The sequence below is a fragment of the Lepidochelys olivacea genome, assembly GCF_965140295.1.
Source record: "Lepidochelys olivacea isolate rLepOli2 genome assembly, chromosome: 1".
NCBI lineage: Eukaryota > Metazoa > Chordata > Testudines > Cheloniidae > Lepidochelys > Lepidochelys olivacea.
In genome coordinates, this window is record NC_140411.1 from 70,379,431 (window position 1) to 70,401,119 (window position 21,689).

The 21,689-nt window shown below is 39.6% G+C and overlaps 1 protein-coding gene across 4 annotated transcripts in view; it reads left to right on the plus strand.

Annotated features, from left to right (window-relative positions):
- Positions 1 to 6,507, plus strand: part of TDRD3 (tudor domain containing 3) — a 314,042-nt gene extending 307,535 nt beyond the window's left edge. For all 4 annotated transcript variants that reach the window (XM_084632730.1, XM_084632729.1, XM_084632731.1 and 1 more), the window contains one exon: positions 6,261 to 6,507. In XM_084632730.1, coding sequence (XP_084488856.1) covers positions 6,261 to 6,317 — 57 coding nt within the window. In that variant the 3' untranslated portion in view covers positions 6,318 to 6,507. The remainder of the gene's footprint in view (positions 1 to 6,260) is intronic.
- Positions 6,508 to 21,689: the final 15,182 nt, after the last annotated feature.

The window sequence follows — 21,689 nt, forward strand, 5'->3', positions numbered from 1 at the left end:
AATTGTGCATGCGTTTATAGAGTGGCACAATTGAATGCGCTGCATGGGATATCCTGCTAGAAATCCAGCCCAGGGCACAGGCTGATACAGCACCATTGTGGACACAGCCATGTGGGTCTGGCATGGGTAGGGTTTTGCAGTGGGGATGTTCCACCCATACTCTGCAATGAACACAACTAGTGTTTCTGAGGCGAAAGGACAAATACTTTCCTTTTCTGTGCTTTCTTGGAGATTATTCATTTAGTTTTGGCAATTGGGCATACAAAATTTATTCCTGACTTGTATCAAAGTAATAATTGAGCTAATTATGAACACCCTGTTTAGTGTTCTGTAGAGATTCAATTTTTAAAACCCAATACATTTACTGAGAAATTTGCTGAGAGAAGGTGAGTGAGTCACCAACACCAGAAATTTCACAGATAATTAAAAATACAAACAAACCTTTATGTATTTCCAAATCTTGTGGGGTATATACAAATGTGGATTCTAAACTAACTGTATCTGCTGAGGAAAAAAAAAGACTTGCGTGTCATGGTGAACTTAATAAACAGCCCTTTCAAAGTTCAGTGGCTGTCAATAAAGCTAACAAAATAGCAAATTATAATGAAAATATTGTATTTTCATTATATGAATTGATGGTACAAGCTGTCTTGGAATACCATGTTCAGCTGTGGTCACTCTTATTGCATAAGAGATATAGAAAGAGTAATAGAAGTCCACAGATGGATGATGATAATGGTTAGACTTTCCATGCCTCTTCCATAAGAGAATGATTGAAACGTTTTGGGATTGTTTAATTTAGTGAGATGGAAAAGAAGGGATTTAAGAGAGAGTTATATTTGGTTGCTCCTTCTTACCCTTCCTCATATTGCAAGAACTAAAGGATATTTAATTAAAAGGAAAGTCAACAAATTTTGATCCACTAAAAAGAACTCTTTACTGTGAGATAAATTGAGGCCAAGAGTGAAATCCTGGAGTTTCCCGTTGACTTCAGTGGGGTTAAGATCTAATCCCTATAGTTAAATAGGATTCAAAAAAGGATTAGGCGTGTTTATGGATAATGGGAACATCCTCAGTTGCATAATAGGTGAAAATATAGGATGGGAGGCGGTAGTAACCCTCATATTTCACAACATAAGCAAACCACTAACTGATGGGATTTCGGAAGAAACTTTCTCAATGAGTAGATTATTCTGTAATTGTTTACTACAGGGCTCCTCACACCTTCCTTTGAAGCATCAAGTACAGACCAACGACAGAGACAGGATACAGGATTAGCTGGACCTGCTGGTCTGATCCTGGGTGGCAAATACAATTTTTCTAACATTTTTCTAAAATGTCAATCATGATTGGTTTTTTGCAGAAACTCTCTAAATTAAGAAAAGGAGTACTTGTGGCACCTTAGAGACTAATAAATTTATTTGAGCATCACGAAAGCTTATGCTCAAATAACTTTGTTAGTCTCTAAGGTGCCACAAGTACTCCTTTTCTTTTTGCGAATACAGACTAACACGGCTGCTACTCTGAAACCTCTCTAAATTAAGTGGCTATATTTAGGTGGAAAAATATCTGCACAACAAAACAAACTTAAACACGCTCTATCTGCAGTTAGTAATTAAATTCTGCAGAGAAAATTGATATATAATTTATTTTAAAAGAAAATAGAGGATTTAAAAAAAAAAACAGGTGTCTCATGAAGCTGAATACAGTTTCTTAGCATGTTTTATCATCTTTTAAGAGACAGTCCAAATAATATGTTTTAAAATATCACTATACTTCTTCCTCACAATTTAAAACATTATTCCTTAGCTGAAGAAATTAGATATTTCCTGTCCTCCAATTCTGCACAGAAGCTGCTTATTTCAAAACTTGCTCAAAAAGATACATCCAATAGCTATTTCTTACCCAAAACTTGGGGTTATTGGCCAAATGTAATAAATGGCCAATGGCAGCTTAGACTGTTACACGTTGGCTAATGTTATCAGTCCCAGTGCAGTTCAGTCTTAACATACTTGTATTTATGCAGTTCAAATATAAAATGTAGTGGGGTTATGCATATCCAATATTCATTGTCATTACAACTCACTATGAAACTATATCATTTGCACATTGACTAATATGAATCTTCAGTTGGACTAGATCAAAAAATGAAATGAGTTGCTTTCCTTGCCTATTATAATGTTAAATCTCAGTAACTATGACTAAATGTAAACTATTTAAAAATGTGAAAATTACACATTTGTGTTTGTGGATTTGTGTGCATATTTTATATTAATAAAAATGTTTAAATCTGATGATGATCAACTTTTATTTTTATTATTAACTTTAAGATTGTATTTGGAAAACTTCCGATACCAAGCATAGGAAATAATTACAAAGAGAAAATCTTTATTATACTTCATGTTAAAAGTTTATTCCATTTTTACACCAAAAGAAAGCATTAATATTTTAAGGCAAAATTATATTTACAGCTTTTTGTTCTCTAAGTAAATTCTGTAATTAGGAAAAGAAGTGAAGTGATAGCAAGGTAACAGGAGAAGCAACAGGATTATATGTAAAAAGAAAAGGAGTACTTGTGGCACCTTAGAGACTAACCAATTTGAGCATAAGCTTTCGTGAGCTACAGCTCACATGCATCCGATGAAGTGAGCTGTAGCTCACGAAAGCTTATGCTCAGATAAATTGGTTAGTCTCTAAGGTGCCACAAGTACTCCTTTTCTTTTTGCAAATACAGACTAACACGGCTGTTACTCTGAAACCTAGGATTATATGTGTATCTGAGCTTAATGAAGGTTCCCATTTAGGCTAGATAATGTAACGGTTCCAAGTAAAACAGTCTTTTGACTTTATTCCTTCTGGAATTTGTAATACAAGTTATTTCCCTCCCACACCGCGTCAGTGTTTGCTGTTGAATCTTTAGAAAAGAGGCATGGCTGTTTACTTTTCCAGAAATGGGTTAGACTTTTAACCATCTCAGTAGTAAGCATTTGTGCTTAATTTTAAAACTGTGTGTTTCACTAATCCGTTTGGATACTGAAGTATATCTCAAAGTTCTCTTTATTTTACTGAGCTTACTAGGTTTGCTTTGTGGAGTTTGTGATGAGTCCAACAGAATCTATAGAGGAAATTGGTCTGTCTGAGGTGTAGGCAGGTGAAGAAAAGGTCAGCTTTACATTGCAGTGGATGGGTTTTCAAATATAGCTAAGACATCCATCAGACAGGCCCTCTTAGTATCTTTTTCAGGTAGATCACTATGCTGCTCTCTGTTCATTACATTTTGGGTGAGATTTGCAGGATTTAGAATTAATCTCACTGTCTTGTCATTGAAATCAGTGGAACAGAGCTAGACCAATGCTGAAAATTCATCCTAAATGTTTTCCTTTGCACTTCCCCATGTCAGAATTTGTTTGTATTTTTTGTTTTAAACCAACTTTGGGAGGAAGGAGTAGCATTATAATCTATTCCTCCCCAATTTTAAATATAGGTAATAAAGTCAAAATGGACCCTTCCCCTTTATCTTCTTTAGCTCACAAGAGCTTTCAGGGCTGTAGGAACGAGATCTTAGGTAATTGGGGAAAGGCTCCAAATGCTGACCCCTTCCTCATATCTATTTCTGAGAACTTTTGAGAGGGTGTCATTTCCTCTTTAAAGAGTAATTTGGTACTGTTCAGGCAGGAAGTGAAGTCGTTCCTATGTCATTAGTTAAAGACCTAGAAGATGCAAGAAACTTGGTGATGGGCAGTCAAGGTATAACTTGCCAGCTTGGTTCATAGTTGCATTATATCCTGAAGGTTTTATATCTCTTATTCATTTTTGTCCTATCTAATGCAACTGATAATCTTCCCTGCACAGAGACATAAGCATGAATGGCATTAAAAATTGCTGAAATCTATGCAGTTTGAACAGATGGTGGGTACATTTTTCAAAACTGCCTGAGTCCCATTTTCAAAAGAGACTTAGGTTCCACTGACAGGTTTCAGAGTAGCAGCCGTATTAGTCTGTGTCCGCAAAAAGAAAAGAAGTAATTGTGGCACCTGAGAGACTAACAAATGTATTTGACCATAAGCTTTCATGAGCTACAGCTCACTTTATCAGATGCATACAGTGGAAAATACAGTGGGGAGATTTTATACACACAGAGAACATGAAACAGTGGGTGTTACCATACAGACTGTAACAAGAGTGATCAGGAAAGGTGAGCTATTACCAGCAGGAGAGCGGGGTGGAGGGGGGGGGACCTTTTGTTGTGATAATCGAGGTGGGCCATTTCCAGCAGTTGACAAGAACGGGGGGAGGGAGGGAGAATAAACAAGGGGAAATAGTTTTACTTTGTGTAATGACCCGTCCACTCCCAGTCTTTATTCAAGCCTAAGTTAATTGTATCCAGTTTGCAAATTAATTCCAATTCAGCAGTCTCTCGTTGGAGTCTGTTTTTGAAGTTTTTTTGTTGAAGAATTGCCACTTTTAGGTCTGTAATCGAGTGACCAAAGAGATTGAAGTCTTCTCCGACTGGTTTTTGAATGTTATAATTCTTGTCGTCTGATTTGTGTCCATTTATTCTTTTACGTAGAGACTGTCCAGTTTGGCCAATGTACATGGCAGAGGGGCATTGCTGGCACATGATGGCATATATCACATTGGTAGATGCACAGGTGAACGAGCCTTCCACTGACTTAGCCTCATAACTTCATAAGTGCCTTGGTCACTTATGAAAATGGGACCTAGACTTGTAAATCCCTTAGGTGGTTTGTAAAAATTTACCCACAAATTATTTTATGATCTTGATTATTCCAAGCAATTGTTATGGCCCCACAAAAATTTGAAAAATTTTCATTCAGCTTTCACTGAGAAGACACAGTAACAGAATGATTCTTTCAAGAAGAAATATTACAAGTAGGGGAGGCAGGAAGCTCAGGCTTTGGGTTGCCAGGCATCCGGTTTTCAACCGGAACACCAGGTCGAAAAGGGAACCTGGCAGCTCCAGTCAGCACTGCTGAAGGGGCATTAAAAGTCCGGTGAGCAGCGCAGGGGGACAAAGGCAAGCTCCCTGCCTGTCCTGGCTCTGCACGGCTCCTGGAAGTGGCCAGTATGTCCGGCTCCTAGGCACAGGGGCAGCCATGGGGCCTCTGCACACTGCCCCACCCCAAGTGCCAGCTCTGCAGCTCCCATTGGCCAGGGACTGCAGCCAGTGGGAGCTGTGGGAGCGGCACCTGTGAGCATGGGCAGTGCGCAGAGCCCCCAGCCCCTCCACCTAGGAGCTGGACATTCCAGTCCCTTTCGGGAGCCACCTGAAGTAAGCACCACCCGACAGGAGCTGCACCCTAAAGCCCTTATCCCCGGCCCCACCCCAGAGTCCACACCCCCAGCCAGAGCCCTCACCCTGCACCGCACCCCAAATCCCTGCCCCAACCTGATGAAAGTGAGTGAGGGTGGAGGAGAGTGAGTGACGGAAGGAGGGGGAATGGAGTGAGTGGGGGCTGGGCCTCAGGGATGGGGCGGGGCAAGGGTGTTTGGTTTTGTGCAGTTAGAAAGTTGGCAACCTAACTCAGACTGGGCACACCCAAACTAGAAAGGATACTTTACTGCTATCTAGGAAAAGGGCTAGGGAGATTCTAGTTCAAACATTTATTGAAGAATCAATAAAAGACCCACTGGAACTGTCCCTTCAACGCCAGTAGTAATTAGATCACATAAGATATGATTTCAACAGTGCTACTTGTGGAGTAATGTACTACTCAAAGCAAGTAAAGGTATCAGAATCTGGCTCCTAACTTCAATTAAAATGCTGTCTAGCCCACCTTTGCTAGAGATAATATCACTGTAATGTAGGGGGAGGAGGATAACTAAAAGAGAAAAAATCTCTGCTTTTGTGGATTGTGGGTCTTGGAGAGGGGCTGAGGAGATCCTAAAAGCCTTGGTCATTTATTTATTTTTTAGACTTCCCTTTGCTCCGTCACAATTACTCTAAACCTCTTTGTCAAAGTCCCTTGAAGTTCTCACCAAAGAAAAAAAATGTCATTTTCATAGACTCTCATTGCTTAGAAGTGTATGTGTGGGGCAGGGGAGGGTTGTTTTGTTTTTTTGGTAATATAGTATTAGTCATGTCTATTGCATTGAAGTATAACCTTCCAGTTTACTCTTCTAAAGGCTTATTTCTCTTAAGTACAATAGAATAGATACGTACTCTTTTGGATGAAAAATAGAAATTGTACAGAAAATAGAGAGCTTTGTAGCTTATGTATCTTATTTTTTTCATTTAGCAAAGTTCTTGGGGGGGAAAAAGTCATCGACAACCCCCCAGTGCTCGAGACTTCTAGAAGAACTTCTGGTTTTTCCTGAGGAACAGAATACAAGAAAGACGGCTGTTGTGATCAGGAGGAATCCAGAGCTGATCAGCACACAAGACTTTTTTTAACGTTCTTAGTTGTATGAAGCAAAATACTTTTTACATATGAAAAAAGCAAATTGTTACTGCTGCCATCAATAAACCCACGGTGCACTATTCTGTTCTTTGCCTTATATTTTACTCATCCTTTGGTATAAACTTCAGTATTACTTTTTATTCATTTGGAGTGGACTACGCATCCATTCCTGCTTCCATTAAAGAAAATAGCAAAACTCCTACTACATTAAATGGAAGCAGAATTGGGCCCTTAATATTATTTTATTTTTCTAGAATAACCATTCTAAAACTTGTTAGAACATCTCCAGTAATTACTGTAGAGTGGAATCATGGACTGACTCCCACACAACTTCATATGGTTCTTTTCCAAAATTACCTGAGGCCAAAGTTATGACTCTGCATGCTATGCTATTCACAAAATGTGCTTAAAAGGCTAATGAAGGATAATTGGTCAGTATTTCAACAGTAATATCCTAAATAATTTTAGCTAAATACTTCCTTTTAAAAACTTGATTGTACTTTGCTGTGGAAACAGATATTGTCTGAACGTGGCACAGTAAGGTATGGTTTTGCATCAAGGTACTTTTAACTGGGCTTACAGCACCAAAGACAGACTCAAAGGCACAGGAGAACATAGATTACACTTGAACTGTTGAATATTAAATTCTCACTTTTTCTTATAGTTTCACATTTTGCTTTTATTGCTTCCGTTACTGTTGGAAATGTTTTAATTAATCTTCTTTGAAGCTTGAAAAAGGGGCCCCAGGTGGGGAAGGCTACATTTCATTTTAATCCTTATTGCAGAATGGGTAAAATTTTATCCCTGTGCGGAGAGGCACTACAAGACCTGTGCACCACCCACGTCCCATGTAAGCCTTATATTGATGGCTGAAATGGGACTGAAATGGTGTATAAGGGAAAGAATAAGTTAAAAATTATTTAGACAAGGTAGATGTGTTCAAGTCACCAGGGCCTGATGAAATACATCCTAGAATACTGAAGGAGCTGATTGAGGAGATATATGAGCCATTAGCGATTATCTTCTAAAAGTCATAGGAGATGGGAGAGATTCCAGAGGCCTGGAGAAGGGGAAATATATTGCCAATCTGTAAAAAGGGAAATAAGGACAACCCGGGGAATTCCAAACCAGTCAGCTTAACTTCTGTATCCGGAAAGATAATGGAACAAATCATTAAGCAATCAATTTGAAAACACCTAGAAGATATTAAGGTGATAAGTAACAGCATGGATTTATCAAGAACAAATTGCGTCAAGCCAACCTGATAGCTTTCTTTGACAGAGTAACAAGCCTTGTGGATAAGTGGGAAGCAGTAAATGTGGTATATCCTGACTTTAGTGAGGCTTTTGATACTGTCTCGCATGACCTTCTCATAAACAAACTAGGGAAAAACAACCTAGATGGAGTTACTACAGGGTGGGTGTATAACTGGTTGGAAAACTGTTCCCAGAGCATAATCATCAGTGGTTCACAGTCAAGCTGGAAGGGCATGTCAACTGGGGTCCCACAGAGATCAGTTCTGGGTCCGAGACTGTTCTATATCTTCATCAGTGATTTAGATAATGGCATACAGAGTACACTTATAAAGTTTGCAGATGATATGAAGCTGGGAAAGGTTGCAAGTGCTTTGGAGGATAAGATTAAAATTCAAAATGATCTGGACAAACTGGAGAAACAGTCAGAAGTAAATAGGATGCAATTCAATAAGGACAAAAAGCAAAGTACTCCATTTAGGAAGGAACAATCAGTTGCACAGATAGAAAATGGGAAATGACTGCCTAGGAAGGAGTACCGCGGAAAGGGATCTGGGGGTCATAGTGGATCATGAGCTAAATATAAGTCAACAGTGTAACATCGTTGCAAAAAAAAGCAAATATCATTCTGGGATGTATTAGCAGGAGTGTTGTAAGCAAGACACAATAAGTAAAAATTTCACTCTATTCCATGCTGATTAGGCCTCAACTGATTGTGTCCAGTTCTGGGTGCCACATTTCAGGAAAGATGTGGACAAATTGGAGAAAATCCAGAGAAGAGCAACAAAAATGATTAAAGGTCTAGAAAACATGACCTATGAGGGAAGATTTCTTTAGTCTGGAGAAGAGAAGACTGAGAGGGGACCTGATAACAGTTTTCAAGTACACAAAATGTTATTACAAGGAGGAGGGAGAAAAAGTGTTGTTGTTAACCTCTGAGGATAGGACAAGAAGCAGTGGTCTTAAATTGCAGCAAAGGCGGATTCAATTTGTTATTAGGTAAAACTTCCTAACTGTCAGAGTGGTTAAGCACTGGAATAAATTACCTAGGGAGGTTCTGGAAACTCCATCATTGGAGATTTTTAAGACCAGGTTAGACAAACACCTGTCAGGGATAGTCTAGATAATATTTAATCCTGCCTTGAGTGCAGGGGACTGGACTATAAAACTCTCAAGGTCCCTTCCAGGCCTATGATTCTATGTGACTAGGGAGTCTTTGGGGCCCACCACCAGACCAGTAGCACTTCTGAAACCTGTAGGGAGTCCCCCTGGTTTCTAGGTCATATATGAGGTGTTCCTGCTCTGTTTCCTCTCGCGGTCCCTTCCAGTCCTATGATTGTGATGGTCCTCTGCACAAAGGTGAGTTTCACCCAGGTAAGTTTAGCAGGGTGATTTCGTCAGTCAGTAGACCTTGTGGTCTGGGCCTATGATTCCAGTCTTTTTATCAGTTTGGGGTGTTCTGGTCCTCTGGATGGACTGGCCCTGCTGGATTTGCTTCTTGGCTGGTAACCCCTAGGTCTGCCCTCCTTGGGGCCAGGAGTTGTATCTCTGCAGTGGGTAGGGGGACTCGGACCCTCCCTTTCCACCTGGCCCCCACCCAGGGCTCTGAAAGTTCAGTGGTGTGAGATGGCCTAGGTTTGGCCAGCCCTTTGCTCACCTTCCCCCCGGGCCACTTCCTACCAGACCTTGTGTCTCAGTTTGGCATGTGGCTGTAGTTTATTTAGTCTTTACTTCAAAATCCCTGCAGTCTAGGGCCAATGCCTGTGGCCCTCTCGTCCCCCTTGCCCATGGTTCTTGGCTGGGGTGGGGAGGGAAGAAACTCACAGCCACATCCCATCAGTAGCAGCAGCTTCTGCTGCTGCAAAGTGGTACTCCTTGAAATGCACTCTCTTTCTTCCCTTAACTGGGGCTGCAGGAGCTCCCTTTATATTGGTCTTCTTCCCAGGAGCATGCTCGACAGATTCTGAGGGACAAGGCCTTCTGGGCCTAGCCCTTCCCCTGCCTCAGCCTTTGTATGGGGTTTGTAAACCCCATCACAGGAAGTGTTAATAACATGTTTGAAAGTATCCATTCCTGAGTGGAAGTTGAATTTCTCTCTACTAAGTGCTAATACAAAATACACCAAGAATACCAGAACGACTACAACAAAAAGAGGGTTTATACTGATGTAATTAAATAAATTTATATAATATATAAGGCAAATACTGTGGTCTCAAATCTGCAAACACTTATGCACATGCTTCACTCTGTTTGCTGATTGCTGTTTGACGTTTCCCTTCCAGCATTATCAATGAGACCCTTACAGCAGCTATTCAACTTCACAAAGCTATACAGGTTATAGTGCTACTTAAAAAGTAGTTTTGTCTTTTCAGTGCTAGTAGACTGTGTGCTTGGACAAGTATTATTAAGGACAGAGCCCTACAATCGATGTACCAAAGCAGTCAGTGAAATTGAAATAATTTTTTATATTATCTGAAATCTCTTGCTTTCTTGAACTAAATCCATAAAAACCAGGAAAAGAGCAGTCTGATTTAGTGAAACGCAAAACAATACAAAGTCAATTTAATTTATCCATGAAAATTCAAAGAATCTGTACAAAATATGATGTGCCTTTCCTCTATGGCACACTCATGTGATTCTGAAATTATCAAATGTAAATGGACTGGTCCAGATACAAATGAAATGTGTACATAACTATTTTTATTTATGAAGCACTGAGGTCAACATCCATGTCCCATTTCTCCCTCTAGCTACGTACATTGCTTGGTGGTACACAGTAACTAGAAAGCTTGTGTAACTGGCCACCATGGGATTCTCATAATGTAAGAAGGGAACTTATTTTCCATATCTTTATAGTCCCTGTCCTATACTGGAGTAGTTATCCTTCCTGTGTTTGAGTTAACTCTGTTTAAAAGTTGCTGCATTGCTCTGATTCTTTAGGCGCTTGAGTATGATTGATTTGATTGGATAGAGAATGTTTGCATCAACCTGTTTCTCAGGGGAAAGGCTTTTTATTTTTTAAATGAAATATTGTCACGGCATTTAACCTTGATCATTGATCCAACATATGGAAAAAAGAAGATGATAATATGGGTCTCCTTATGTCTTATTTTCTTGATTTCCAAACTGATCTATCAAACACAAAACACCTCTAAGCACACAAACAACATAAACTCAAGCATATTAATATCAGTCTAAATAATTTGTCTATAAAAATATAATCACTCGTGCAAGAGAAAAATTAAACAAAAACTCTTCAGTAAGCCTTCTCTTTCAGAAAAAGCCTTTAGTGAGGCAGGCTTTCAGGTATGCCCCAAGAGTTAACAAACCTTAGTTTGGTTGGGCTAACAAGGGTAGTAAATTCCTGATTCCAAGGTTCTCCACTCAGCATTCTGCTATTGGTCTTCTGACGTACTTTTAGGTAGAGCTGGTTGAAACTTGGATTATCTGCTTTGAGTGACATTCAGACACTGAATTGGAACAAAAAATCAATTCCCAAGAACCAATATTCCCCCCCACCCCCGGTGTCCGGTCAATTTGTATTGATAAAATCAAAATGTTTTGTTTTAATTTTGACTTTATATCAACAATGCATATATAGTGCTTGAAACAAAAATGAAATGAAATCTATTTTGTAGAGCTGTCAATTAATCTGTTAACTCATGCGATTATTTCAAAAATTGTGATTAAAAATATTAATTGCTATTAATCACACTTTTAATCACACTGTTAAACGATAGAATATCAATTGAAATGTATTAAATATTTTGAATATTTTTCTACATTTTCAAATATATTTATTTCAATTACAACACAGAAATGTACAGTGCTCACATTGTATTATTTTTTATTACAAATATTTGCACTGTAAAAATCATAAACAAAAGAAATAGTATTTTTCAATACACATCATACAGTCTCTTTATTGTGAAAGTACAACTTACAAATATAAATTCTTTTGTTACATAACTGCACTCAAAAAAACAAAACAATGTAAAACTTTAGAGCCTACAAGTCCACTCAGTCCTACTTATTGTTCAGCCAATCGCTCAGACAAACAAGTTTGTTTACATTTATGGAAGATAATGCTGCTCACTTCTTATTTACAATGTCACCTGAAAGTGAGAACAGGTATTCTCATGGCACTTTTGTAGCTGGTGTTGCGAGATATTTACGTGCCAGATATGCTAAACATTCGTATCCCCTTCATGATTTGGTCACCATTCCAGAGGACATGCTTCCATGCTGATGATACTCGTTAAAAAAAAGCATTAATTAAATTTGTGACTGAACTCCTTGGGGAAGAATTGCATGTCTCCTGTGCTCTTTTACCTTCATTCTGCCATATATTTCATGTCATAGCAGTCTCCTATGATGACCTAGCACATGTTGTTCATTTTAAGAACACTTTCACTGCAGATTTGACAAAACACAAAGATGTTAGATTTCTAAAGATAGCTACAGCACTTGACTCAAGTTTTAAGAATCTGAAGTGCCTTCCCAAATCTGAGAGGGAGGAGGTGTGGAACATGCTTTCAGAAGAGTTAAAAAAGCAATATGCTGCTGCAGAAACTACAGAACCCAAACCACCAAAAAAGAAAATCAACCTTCTGGTGACATCTGACTTAGATAATGGAAATGTATGTGCATTGGTCTTCATTGTGTGCTTTGGATTGTTATCCAGTAGAATCCATCATCAGCATGAACGTATGGCCTCTGGAGTCGTGGTTGAAGAATGAAGGGACATATGAATCTTTAGTGCAAATGGCACGTAAATATCTTGTGATGCCAGCTACAACAGTAACCTGTTAATGCCTGTTCTTACTTTCAGGTGACATTGTAAACACGCAGTGAAGGAAGAAAGTATGGACACCGTGTAGAATCAACCATGTGGGTTTATTATGCACAGCGCTGGCGGAGTGTCACCTTGCTTATTAGGCTCAGAGACACTGCCAAACAATTGATTACAATGGATTATATGGATTTTCCTTGGGCAGAGGGAAATGGCAGGGTAGGCAGTCCCAAACCCCTGGATAGGTCTAGCAGCAAGACAAAATAAGCACAGTAACCAATTGACAACGATTACATAATGTCTCTGCCCATGGTTTCAGGTTAAGAAGTAACATACAATTAGTACTCAGGTGTTTTCCTTTAAACAATGTATAAACTGTGTTATTATAAAATATATATGTTGAATTCTGATTCGGGATCCATAGGAACGAAGTAGCTCCTCTGATTGTCCTCAGGTACATACCTAGGGGTTAAAGCAAAGAGACAAATGAAAAGTACATGGCAATGAAGATTGCTTTTTAGTTGCTCATTTGTGTTTCTAAGACAGGCACTGGTAATGGCTTGGAGGAGGGGTGTACATCTGTGAGAGGGAGGATGTCATATCTCATACTGACAAGTTTGAACCTCTTCCATAAACTCAAGGTTGGTGTGTAGGAAGGCACCTCTTCTACGGAAGAAACAGGGCCCCTTTCATTCCTTAGGTCTGTTTGCAACTTTTAGATATAGCCACCAGTTATATTTCTCCATCTGGCATCATGCTGACCAAGCTTATCTCAGCAATAAGCAAGGTTGTCTTTTGTTTGTTCTGCTTCTTAGCTAATATTGTTCACTATTTGCCTTAGGCTCTGGCCTCTTGACCAAACTCTGGACTTTGGGCCTGTAAAAAGAGCTGACACAGTCTATATATCAGGTTGTTACATAAATAGCATATAGATTTCGGCCCTTCAAGCGAGTAGCATTATCTTCTGCAAATGTAAACCAACTTGTCTGCCTTACCGATTGGCTGAACAAGAAGTAGGGCTGAGTGGACTTGTAGGCTCTAAAGTTTTACATTGTTTTATTTTTGAGTGCAGGTTTTTTTGTACATTTGTAAGTTCAACTTTCATGATAAAGATGTTGCACTACAGTACTTGTATTAGGTGAACTGAAAAATAAAATTTGTTTTTTACAGTGCAAATATTTGTAATAAAAATAATATAAAGTGAGCACTATACACTTTGTATTCTGTGTTGTAATTGAAATCAATTGTTTGAAAATGTACAAAATATCCAAAAATATTTAAATAAATGGTATTCTATTCTTGTTTAACAGTGTGATTAATCACAATTAATTTTTTAATCGCTTGACAGCGCTAATATTTCAAAATGAAACATGCAGTTTTGATCTTATCAAAATGCTTTGTTTTGATTATTTTTTTCTAAATGAAATTTTGCTGAAATTGAAATTTTCCCATGGAATGTGTCTATTAGGAAAAACTGGCATTTTCTAGTGGAGGAATCATCCATTGGAAAATTTTTAACCAGCTCTAATTTTAGGGCCCATCAAATTCTTCCACTGATCTTAACTGTCAGATTAGAGCATTATCAGAGGGTTGGTTCCTGAGAGAGACAGCCCCTAAACCATGTAAGACTGGATAGATTATGCAGACACCTGGCATTTACTGAAACAATCTGGAAGCCAATGGAGTCTATGGAATGCTGATTAAATAACCCCCATGCATGAAATTGCTCCAAGTAAACAAGCAGCTATAGTCTGCACTATCTGAAGTTAGAATGATCTTTAAGGATAAAAGGCATGAATATTATGACACAGTCTGCATCCACTGTAATAATTTGTAACCTCACATGCACAGAAAAACACTTAGCCAAACCTGTTTTCTGGACATACAGAAGCAGCCAAAGTTACAGTTGGACCCTTAGACTGCATATTTAGTCACAAAAGTAAGTCCTCCAGGCCAGGGATTGTCTCTGTTTATACAAAGCCTCGCACAATGGGGCCTCAATCACAACTGAGACTTTTAGGTGCTACCATACTGTAAATATATACTACTGATACCAAGAAAAGGTAATTATTACTCCAGTCAAAGGAGATGATATCTCCTCCCCTTCTTTGGTTGTTTCCCCAGTCCACCAGCTGTGTGAAACAAGTTCTTTTCTCTGTGATACAATAGTTTGCCTGTATTCTTAGAATCCTTGTCTCGTAGATGGATAAATTGGAAAAGGATGGCTCAAGATGGAAGCTGGTCTTAAACAGAGATCATGCTTTGTATTCTTTAAACATTCGTCAGGAATGTAATGCCTTATCTAAATTATAATATAGCCAGGATCTCGCCCTACAAAAGGCAAGGATGCTCACTCACTCGAACAAGCCACACTTACACGAATGGTGAGCTCTGCACCAGCTTTTTCACAAGGTAGGTGGTAAGACAGGTTTTTATATTTTTAAATCATTTTTTCAGCAAAGAGCTAAGGAATGTTTCAGCTCACAAGCCCGCAATGTTTTCAGTCAGCTAGCTGAGCCCATATTCACCAGTATCTACACAGCCCTCTAGAGTGTTAACCCGCTCAACCAGACAGTATTAGTTCCAATTCTGGAAAGTTCTTGTTTTATACCATTTCATTCCTTAGCTAGGTCTTTTAATGCAGAATGGAGTCTGACCTATTGGATTGGGGTGTGCTTCTAGATAAGGGGAATCCATGTGGTTCAGTGCAATATTTGTTATGCCAGGTTTATTGTTGGCTTTCTCCTACTCTTTAACTCAACTCCTACCTTTCTCCCTCCTTCCATATAGAATCCCAGTTCAACTAACTCCATGTCAAAGGGCCTGATCCAACTCCCATAAAATACTGCTATAGACTCAGTGAGAGCTGGATAAGATCCAAAGATTCAAGGATTCAGCAAATCCAGGTGTGATGCTTTTTCAATGCACCCAAATCTGCAGGTCATCGTGTAAACTCCCCCCCCCATTACTTATCAAGAGAGAGATTTGCCGGTGCTAAACTGCATGACAGCTGTCACCCCTCTGTGTTAGCCATGTTGACAAACTTCTCATGACTCTGTCAGCCCTCACTTCGCTTTGCAGATAACACTTTGTGCACCCCAGTTCCCGAGCCCCCTGTCTTTCCCTGGAGTATCCAGCCCCTGCCACTAAATCCTCAGAAATTACCAAATTTGCTATCTCCAAAAAGAGAGTGTTCTCACCAGCTTGTTTGATTCAACTAAGAATTCACACTTTGCTTACTCCACTGGTCACTGAGATCTACTTATGAGAACATAGGGAAGTTTATTACCAAAGAGAGAGATTTAAGTGATACAAAGTGAGAATAATGGAAACAGAAATGGTTACAAATAACATACTTCTAAGAGCTAAACATGACTTTGACCTGAAGAAGAAGAGCGCTGTGTAGCTTGAAAGCTTGTCTCTCTCATCAACAGAAGTTGGCCCAATATAAGATATTACCTCACCCCCTTGTCTCTCTAATATCCTGGGACAAACACAGCTACAACAATACTGCAATAAACATAAGCATCTTGCCTACAGCAACCTCTCAATGTTACCAGGCCTAAAGCCAGGATCCGGCTTTCATAGATACAAAAAGTGCTGTCCTTTTTGCTCTGTCAGTGATGAACCACAAAAGTGGTTCTTTCCCCCTCTTCATAGTCCAGTAATCCTCTGAAATGTACCCTTTGGAACTGTGCCCAGTAGATGAGATTCTCTGGTGTGCTCACACCATGCTGCTTTCTCATACTCCTGTTAACTTGTTTGTTCTGATTGCCTAGATGCAAATGGAGCATACTTTGTGTTTGGCTTACCCTGATTCCTTTACATCAGAGACCTAGGCAGACAGGTAAATCAGTGTTCCTTTGTCTATGGAAAACTTGTTTCTCAACCCTTCCTGGTTACTTAGTTTAAAGATATTTTTGTACCTACAAACAACTTCTTGCATGACACCTGTACATACATCTCACCATGCTTATGATGACCAGTATGATAGAAGCTTTTATTAGATACCTTTTGTGACATTCTTTATAGATAAATATGACAGCAATGTGTTTGATGTAGTGAGTTTGTCAGGCCTGATAGGACACCTTTGCCAGTTGGCATTGGGGGGCTCTGAGGCTCACACCACAGTATGGGACTATACAGTTGACCACAGTGATAGGCATGGCACAAAATTCTATATAGACACCCTTTCACTTTGACAAATTTCCAGAAGCATCTTTTCCCAGCAGAGTAGATAACCATGTTGGGACTTTACAGAATGGGCATATGCTCCCTCTCTCTCTCGCTCTCTCTCCTTGAAAGGCAATGGTGTCCTTTTTCAGTTTGCTGGGTTTTTCCAGTGCTCATTTCTTATTGGATTATATGGATTCATTGTTTTACTCCTGATCTGATATTTGTTTACTGGACCATTCTGGCTTTGATTATAAATTTTGCTTTCAGTTACATTTTCTTAGGCACCATGAGAGTCCTTTGATTCGGAATACCTTAGACATTAAGTTACTGCCGCAGCATAACTTCATTTATCTCAGAAGTTTTATGGACCACGGAATGAAGCATGCATTTGGATAATCAGGAATGCTCACTGATCCACATGCTCTGTGAAGAGATATAGTTACATTTTGGATGTAACCATGACTGCATTCAGAATCAAGCCTTTTGAAAGTACAGAATATTCCAGAAAAGGAAGCCTGAAAATGCTATCCATAAAAAAGGGGACATTAATCCTTACATTCAAATAGCTAAAAAACCCTAGAAAGGAAGATAATCAGACACAGAACACCAGTCAAGCATTGTAGATAATAACAATAAGACATTTGTAAAAATTTTCACTAAGGAAAATATTTCTGACAATATTCTACATAACTGTTACAAAGAGAAAAAACAACTCAGTATGAAATAGGTAGGTAACATTTTAAAACTGCTTTACAATAAAAATATTATTCTTAACCCCCAAACTTAGCACTCCAACTATTAGAGGGGATAACTAATGTTTTGCTAAAGCTGCTTTAATCGTATGTCCTTGTGCTCCAATTTAAAATCCACATTAATTATCTGTCTCATGTTGATTCTTCTCTTTGTGCTAGTCAGCAAGGGAATGATTTAAGAGTTGCATTACTGTGGCTGAGCATGATAATAAGAAACAAATCATAACCTCTTAATGAAAAGGAATCTGGGTCTTTAGATAACAGAAAAAGCATAACCAATATGATACACTGTGATAGTATTGACCTGGCACAAATGAAATAGCAGTCAGCTCTCTAACTGAGAGAATAAAAGAGCAAGATTACTGTAGCGATTTTCTGAATACCAGCCAAAGCAGAAAAATAATCTTCTTCCAAAATAAAATAGATTTTCTTTCTTTCTTAAAAAATATTTTATTCAATCTCTTGCTCAGGTAATTATATCCAAGCTTGACTGTTATGGGATGTTGATGATGATGTGGTGTTTTTTTTAATTTTTTTTGTTTGTTTGGGTTCATTTTGATGGTTAAAGTAGTGGTAATAGTGTTGATTGATCTTAAATACTGTGTTCCTTACTCAGGGTTAACTTGCTCATTTCTCAAAGTCCCACAGAATGAAACTGCATAAAAACTGAATTAAGGACCTCAGGATTTGGCTGTTCGTGTCATACTGACAGTAACAGTAGAAGTAAGACATATAGCTGGGGTCCATGTATTCCACAACTGCAGAATACAATCCTTGACACAGAATTGTGCTCCAGAATGTTAGCTTTCATTTTAAAAAAAATCAAATTCTTATACCTGTGCAGCTGACTGTACTACATGTGAACTAATGCTGTGGTGCGAACCTGTGTCTTCAGTCTGCCAGGGAGCAGGGGGTTAGGAATCAGAGCTTGGGTCCAGTTTGCAGCCAGGGGGTGGAGGAGCCAGAAATATAGGCTGGTACACAGCGCTAACTGAAAAACAGTGCAGTAGCCAGGCATATTAGATGGCAAAATCAGTTTACAAACTTTTTCTATCCTAACTCACATGGCAAGAAGCCTGTTGTTGTCCAGGGTGCTTGGAAAACATAGCAGGAGCTGAAGCCTGGGACCACCTGGAGAGCATACGCTCTCATCCTCAGAAATAATCACTGGACAAAAAATAATTGTCGAAAATAAGCTCTGATAAATGTTATGTTGGCAAGTATGTTTGACTATTAAACTTTGTTGTGCAGGAGAGAGAAGGTATTGTGTGGCAACAGAATAAATTAATTTTGCTACAGAATTTAGGGGTTGTTTCTGCACAGTATATGGGATCCTGCAATGCAGTACCTACAGATCCAAAGTGCCAAGTATTTTATGATGAAGAGGGATGATGATGTTTAAGATATCTCCTCCTATATGGGCCACCCAGATTACAAATGTTTCCCTTTTATTTTCTCTTTGTCTTGCAATGAATATAAACATCTTTACCAGGTTCATCACATCAATGACACTCTGTGCTGCATGACTCCTTATTACTGAGCTCTCCTTAAATGAATAGTGTGTACGTGAGGGAAGATGATGTGCAGCTTCTGTTCCTGTGGGACTAAGAAAAATGACCCGTTACTAACGCAAGGCTGTCTTTCCTTTTGATTTGAGGTCAGAAATGATGACCGTGTTAGTGTCTCCTTTACTTTAGACAGTGGTGCTTATATTTATGTTGCAAATACCTGGAATAACATGTGCCACCAACTTGACAATTAGTAATACTAATGCTCCTTTTTATGTCTCAGCATGCACAGGATCACATTCATAGCCAATATAATTTGCATTGTGATTCACAACACAGCCGTTTTTTCTGGATTTTTTTCATTGCTATAGCAGATGGCAAAACTTGGGCTATTATTTGGTGCTGGTTAGAGCATATACTTTTGTGCCAGTTACTTTCATTACAGACCATTTTTCCCTAGTTTTACTTGTTGATGTTTATTCACAGACATTAAGGCGATTAAGAACACCTAATCTGACCTCCTGCACAAGCCATAGAATTTCACTCAGTAATTTTCCATCAAACCCATAAGTTCTGGCTGAGCTTAGACCATATATTTTAGAAAGATGCCCAGCCTTGGTGTCTTCTTCTGTTCAGATTTCAGAGGAGAACACGGTATTGTCACCACTGAAGCTGTGGTGAACTCTTTCAAGTTCAATATGGAAAAGGTTTGTGAATTTTTGTTTTGAGACACAGCTTTCAAAAGGGTACTCCCAGCGGAATTCTGTACCACTGTGCATGCACAGAATTCATGTCCCCCGCAGATTTTTTTTCTTTGCAGAAAATACATTCTGCTGGACAGGCGCTGCAGTTACACCTTTCACCCATCAGTTTGAATTATTTGTCCATAAGTGGTTTGAGCATGAAATCTCCCTAAATAAGACTTGCCTCGGGCACCTCCGTAATAAAGAGAGGAGGATGAGACTGCCAAGAAACCTTCTTCTGGGACAGGCACTTGGAACAACAACTAGAAAAACGTTTCCTGAGGGAACCATGTCCAACCCCCACTGGAGATAAAATAGTGAGGTTTTATATATGTCATAGAAAAGTAAAGGGATACTTCCCAGCTGGCCAAAGTGTAAACTGATCAGGACAAAACCCTGGCTAGCCATCATTTGGCCCTCTTGCTGGATAAGAGAACGTCAATTGGTCTTTTACATCTCTATGATATCAAACCAAATTGGATAATAGCTTTTAACCAGATTTTGCAGCAATCCACACCTCTGTTGGAATGTGTTGTTTCAAACTTGTCTGCGCTCTCAGTAAGCGCAGTATGTAAGTGTGTTAGTTCATATTAGAAAGATTCTCTTTGTAACCAAACTGGCTGCACACTTACTCTCGCTCATTTTCCCCCTTTTTTATTTTTCATGAAAACTTACATGCTGCAGAGAAATGTTGAAATGGTGAGTAATCTGACTTTGCAGCCTGCTGCTGCTGCTGGACAAATGCAGGAAGAAATCAGGCTGGAAATCATGGAGGAGATACTCTTCCTTGAGAGTTCCAGCACTTTCCATTTCTAGCTAGGTTAGAAAAGCTAGATCATTTTCTGGCATTTTGGCTGAAACCAGAAAGGTCAAAGGTATGTAAAGGGAAGTGTAATGAGTCCCTGGAGGGCCAGGTTGCCTGGTGGGTAGTGCACCCAGTTCCCAGTCTCAACTCCCAGTGGGGAGGGCTTTCAGTCCAGTTCCTAACTCCTGTGTGTGGCTGAGCTTCACCTCAGGATTTACAACATCCTTGCTCTTTCCTTACTAGAGTGGGAGTGGAATGGAAATGAGGCAGGTGGTTGTGGAGCCTGGGCCCTCCCATTCCACCATGCTCTGACCCAGGGACCTATGAGAGCCAACAGTGTCCATCACCCTTAGAGTAGCCTCCCTGGGTCACTTCCTATCATCCATATTCCTCCCCCCCCGAACCCATCTCCAAGTCCAGTGTGCACGTCCAGCTTTTCTAAATAGTCCCTAACCACTTCGTTCTCCACAGAGGGCTGGCCACCCACTCCCCATGCTGTGTTGCCCAGCGCAGCAGTCTGGGAGCTGACCTTGTTAGTGAAGACAGAGGCAAAAAAAGCATTGAGTACATTAGCTTTTTCCACATCCTCTGTCACTAGGTTGCCTCCCTCATTCAGTAAGGGGCCCACACTTTCCTTGGCTTTCTTCTTGTTGCCAACGTACCTGAAGAAACCCTTCTTGTTACTCTTAACATCTCTTGCTAGCTGCAGCTCCAGGTGCGATTTGGCCCTCCTGATTTCATTCCTACATGCCCGAGCAATATTTTTATACTCTTCCCTGGTCATTTGTCCAATCTTCCACATCTTGTAAGCTTCTTTTTTATGTTTAAGATCTGCAAGGATTTCACTGTTAAGCCAAGCTGGTCGCCTGCCATATTTACTATTCTTTCGACACATCGGGATGGTTTGTCCCTGTAACCTCAATAAGGATTCTTTGAAATACAGCCAGCTCTCCTGGACTCCTTTCCCCCTCATGTTATTCCCCCAGGGGATCCTACCCATCAGTTCCCTGAGGGAGTCGAAGTCTGCTTTCCTGAAGTCCAGGGTCCGTATTCTGCTGCTTCCCTTTCTTCCCTGTGTCAGGATCCTGAACTCGACCAACTCATGGTCACTGCCTCCCAGATTCCTATCCACTTTTGGTTCCCCTACTAATTCTTCCTGGTTTGTGAGCAGCAGGTCAAGAAAAGCTCTCCCCCTAGTTGGCTCCTCCAGCATTTGCACCTGGAAATTGTCCCCTACA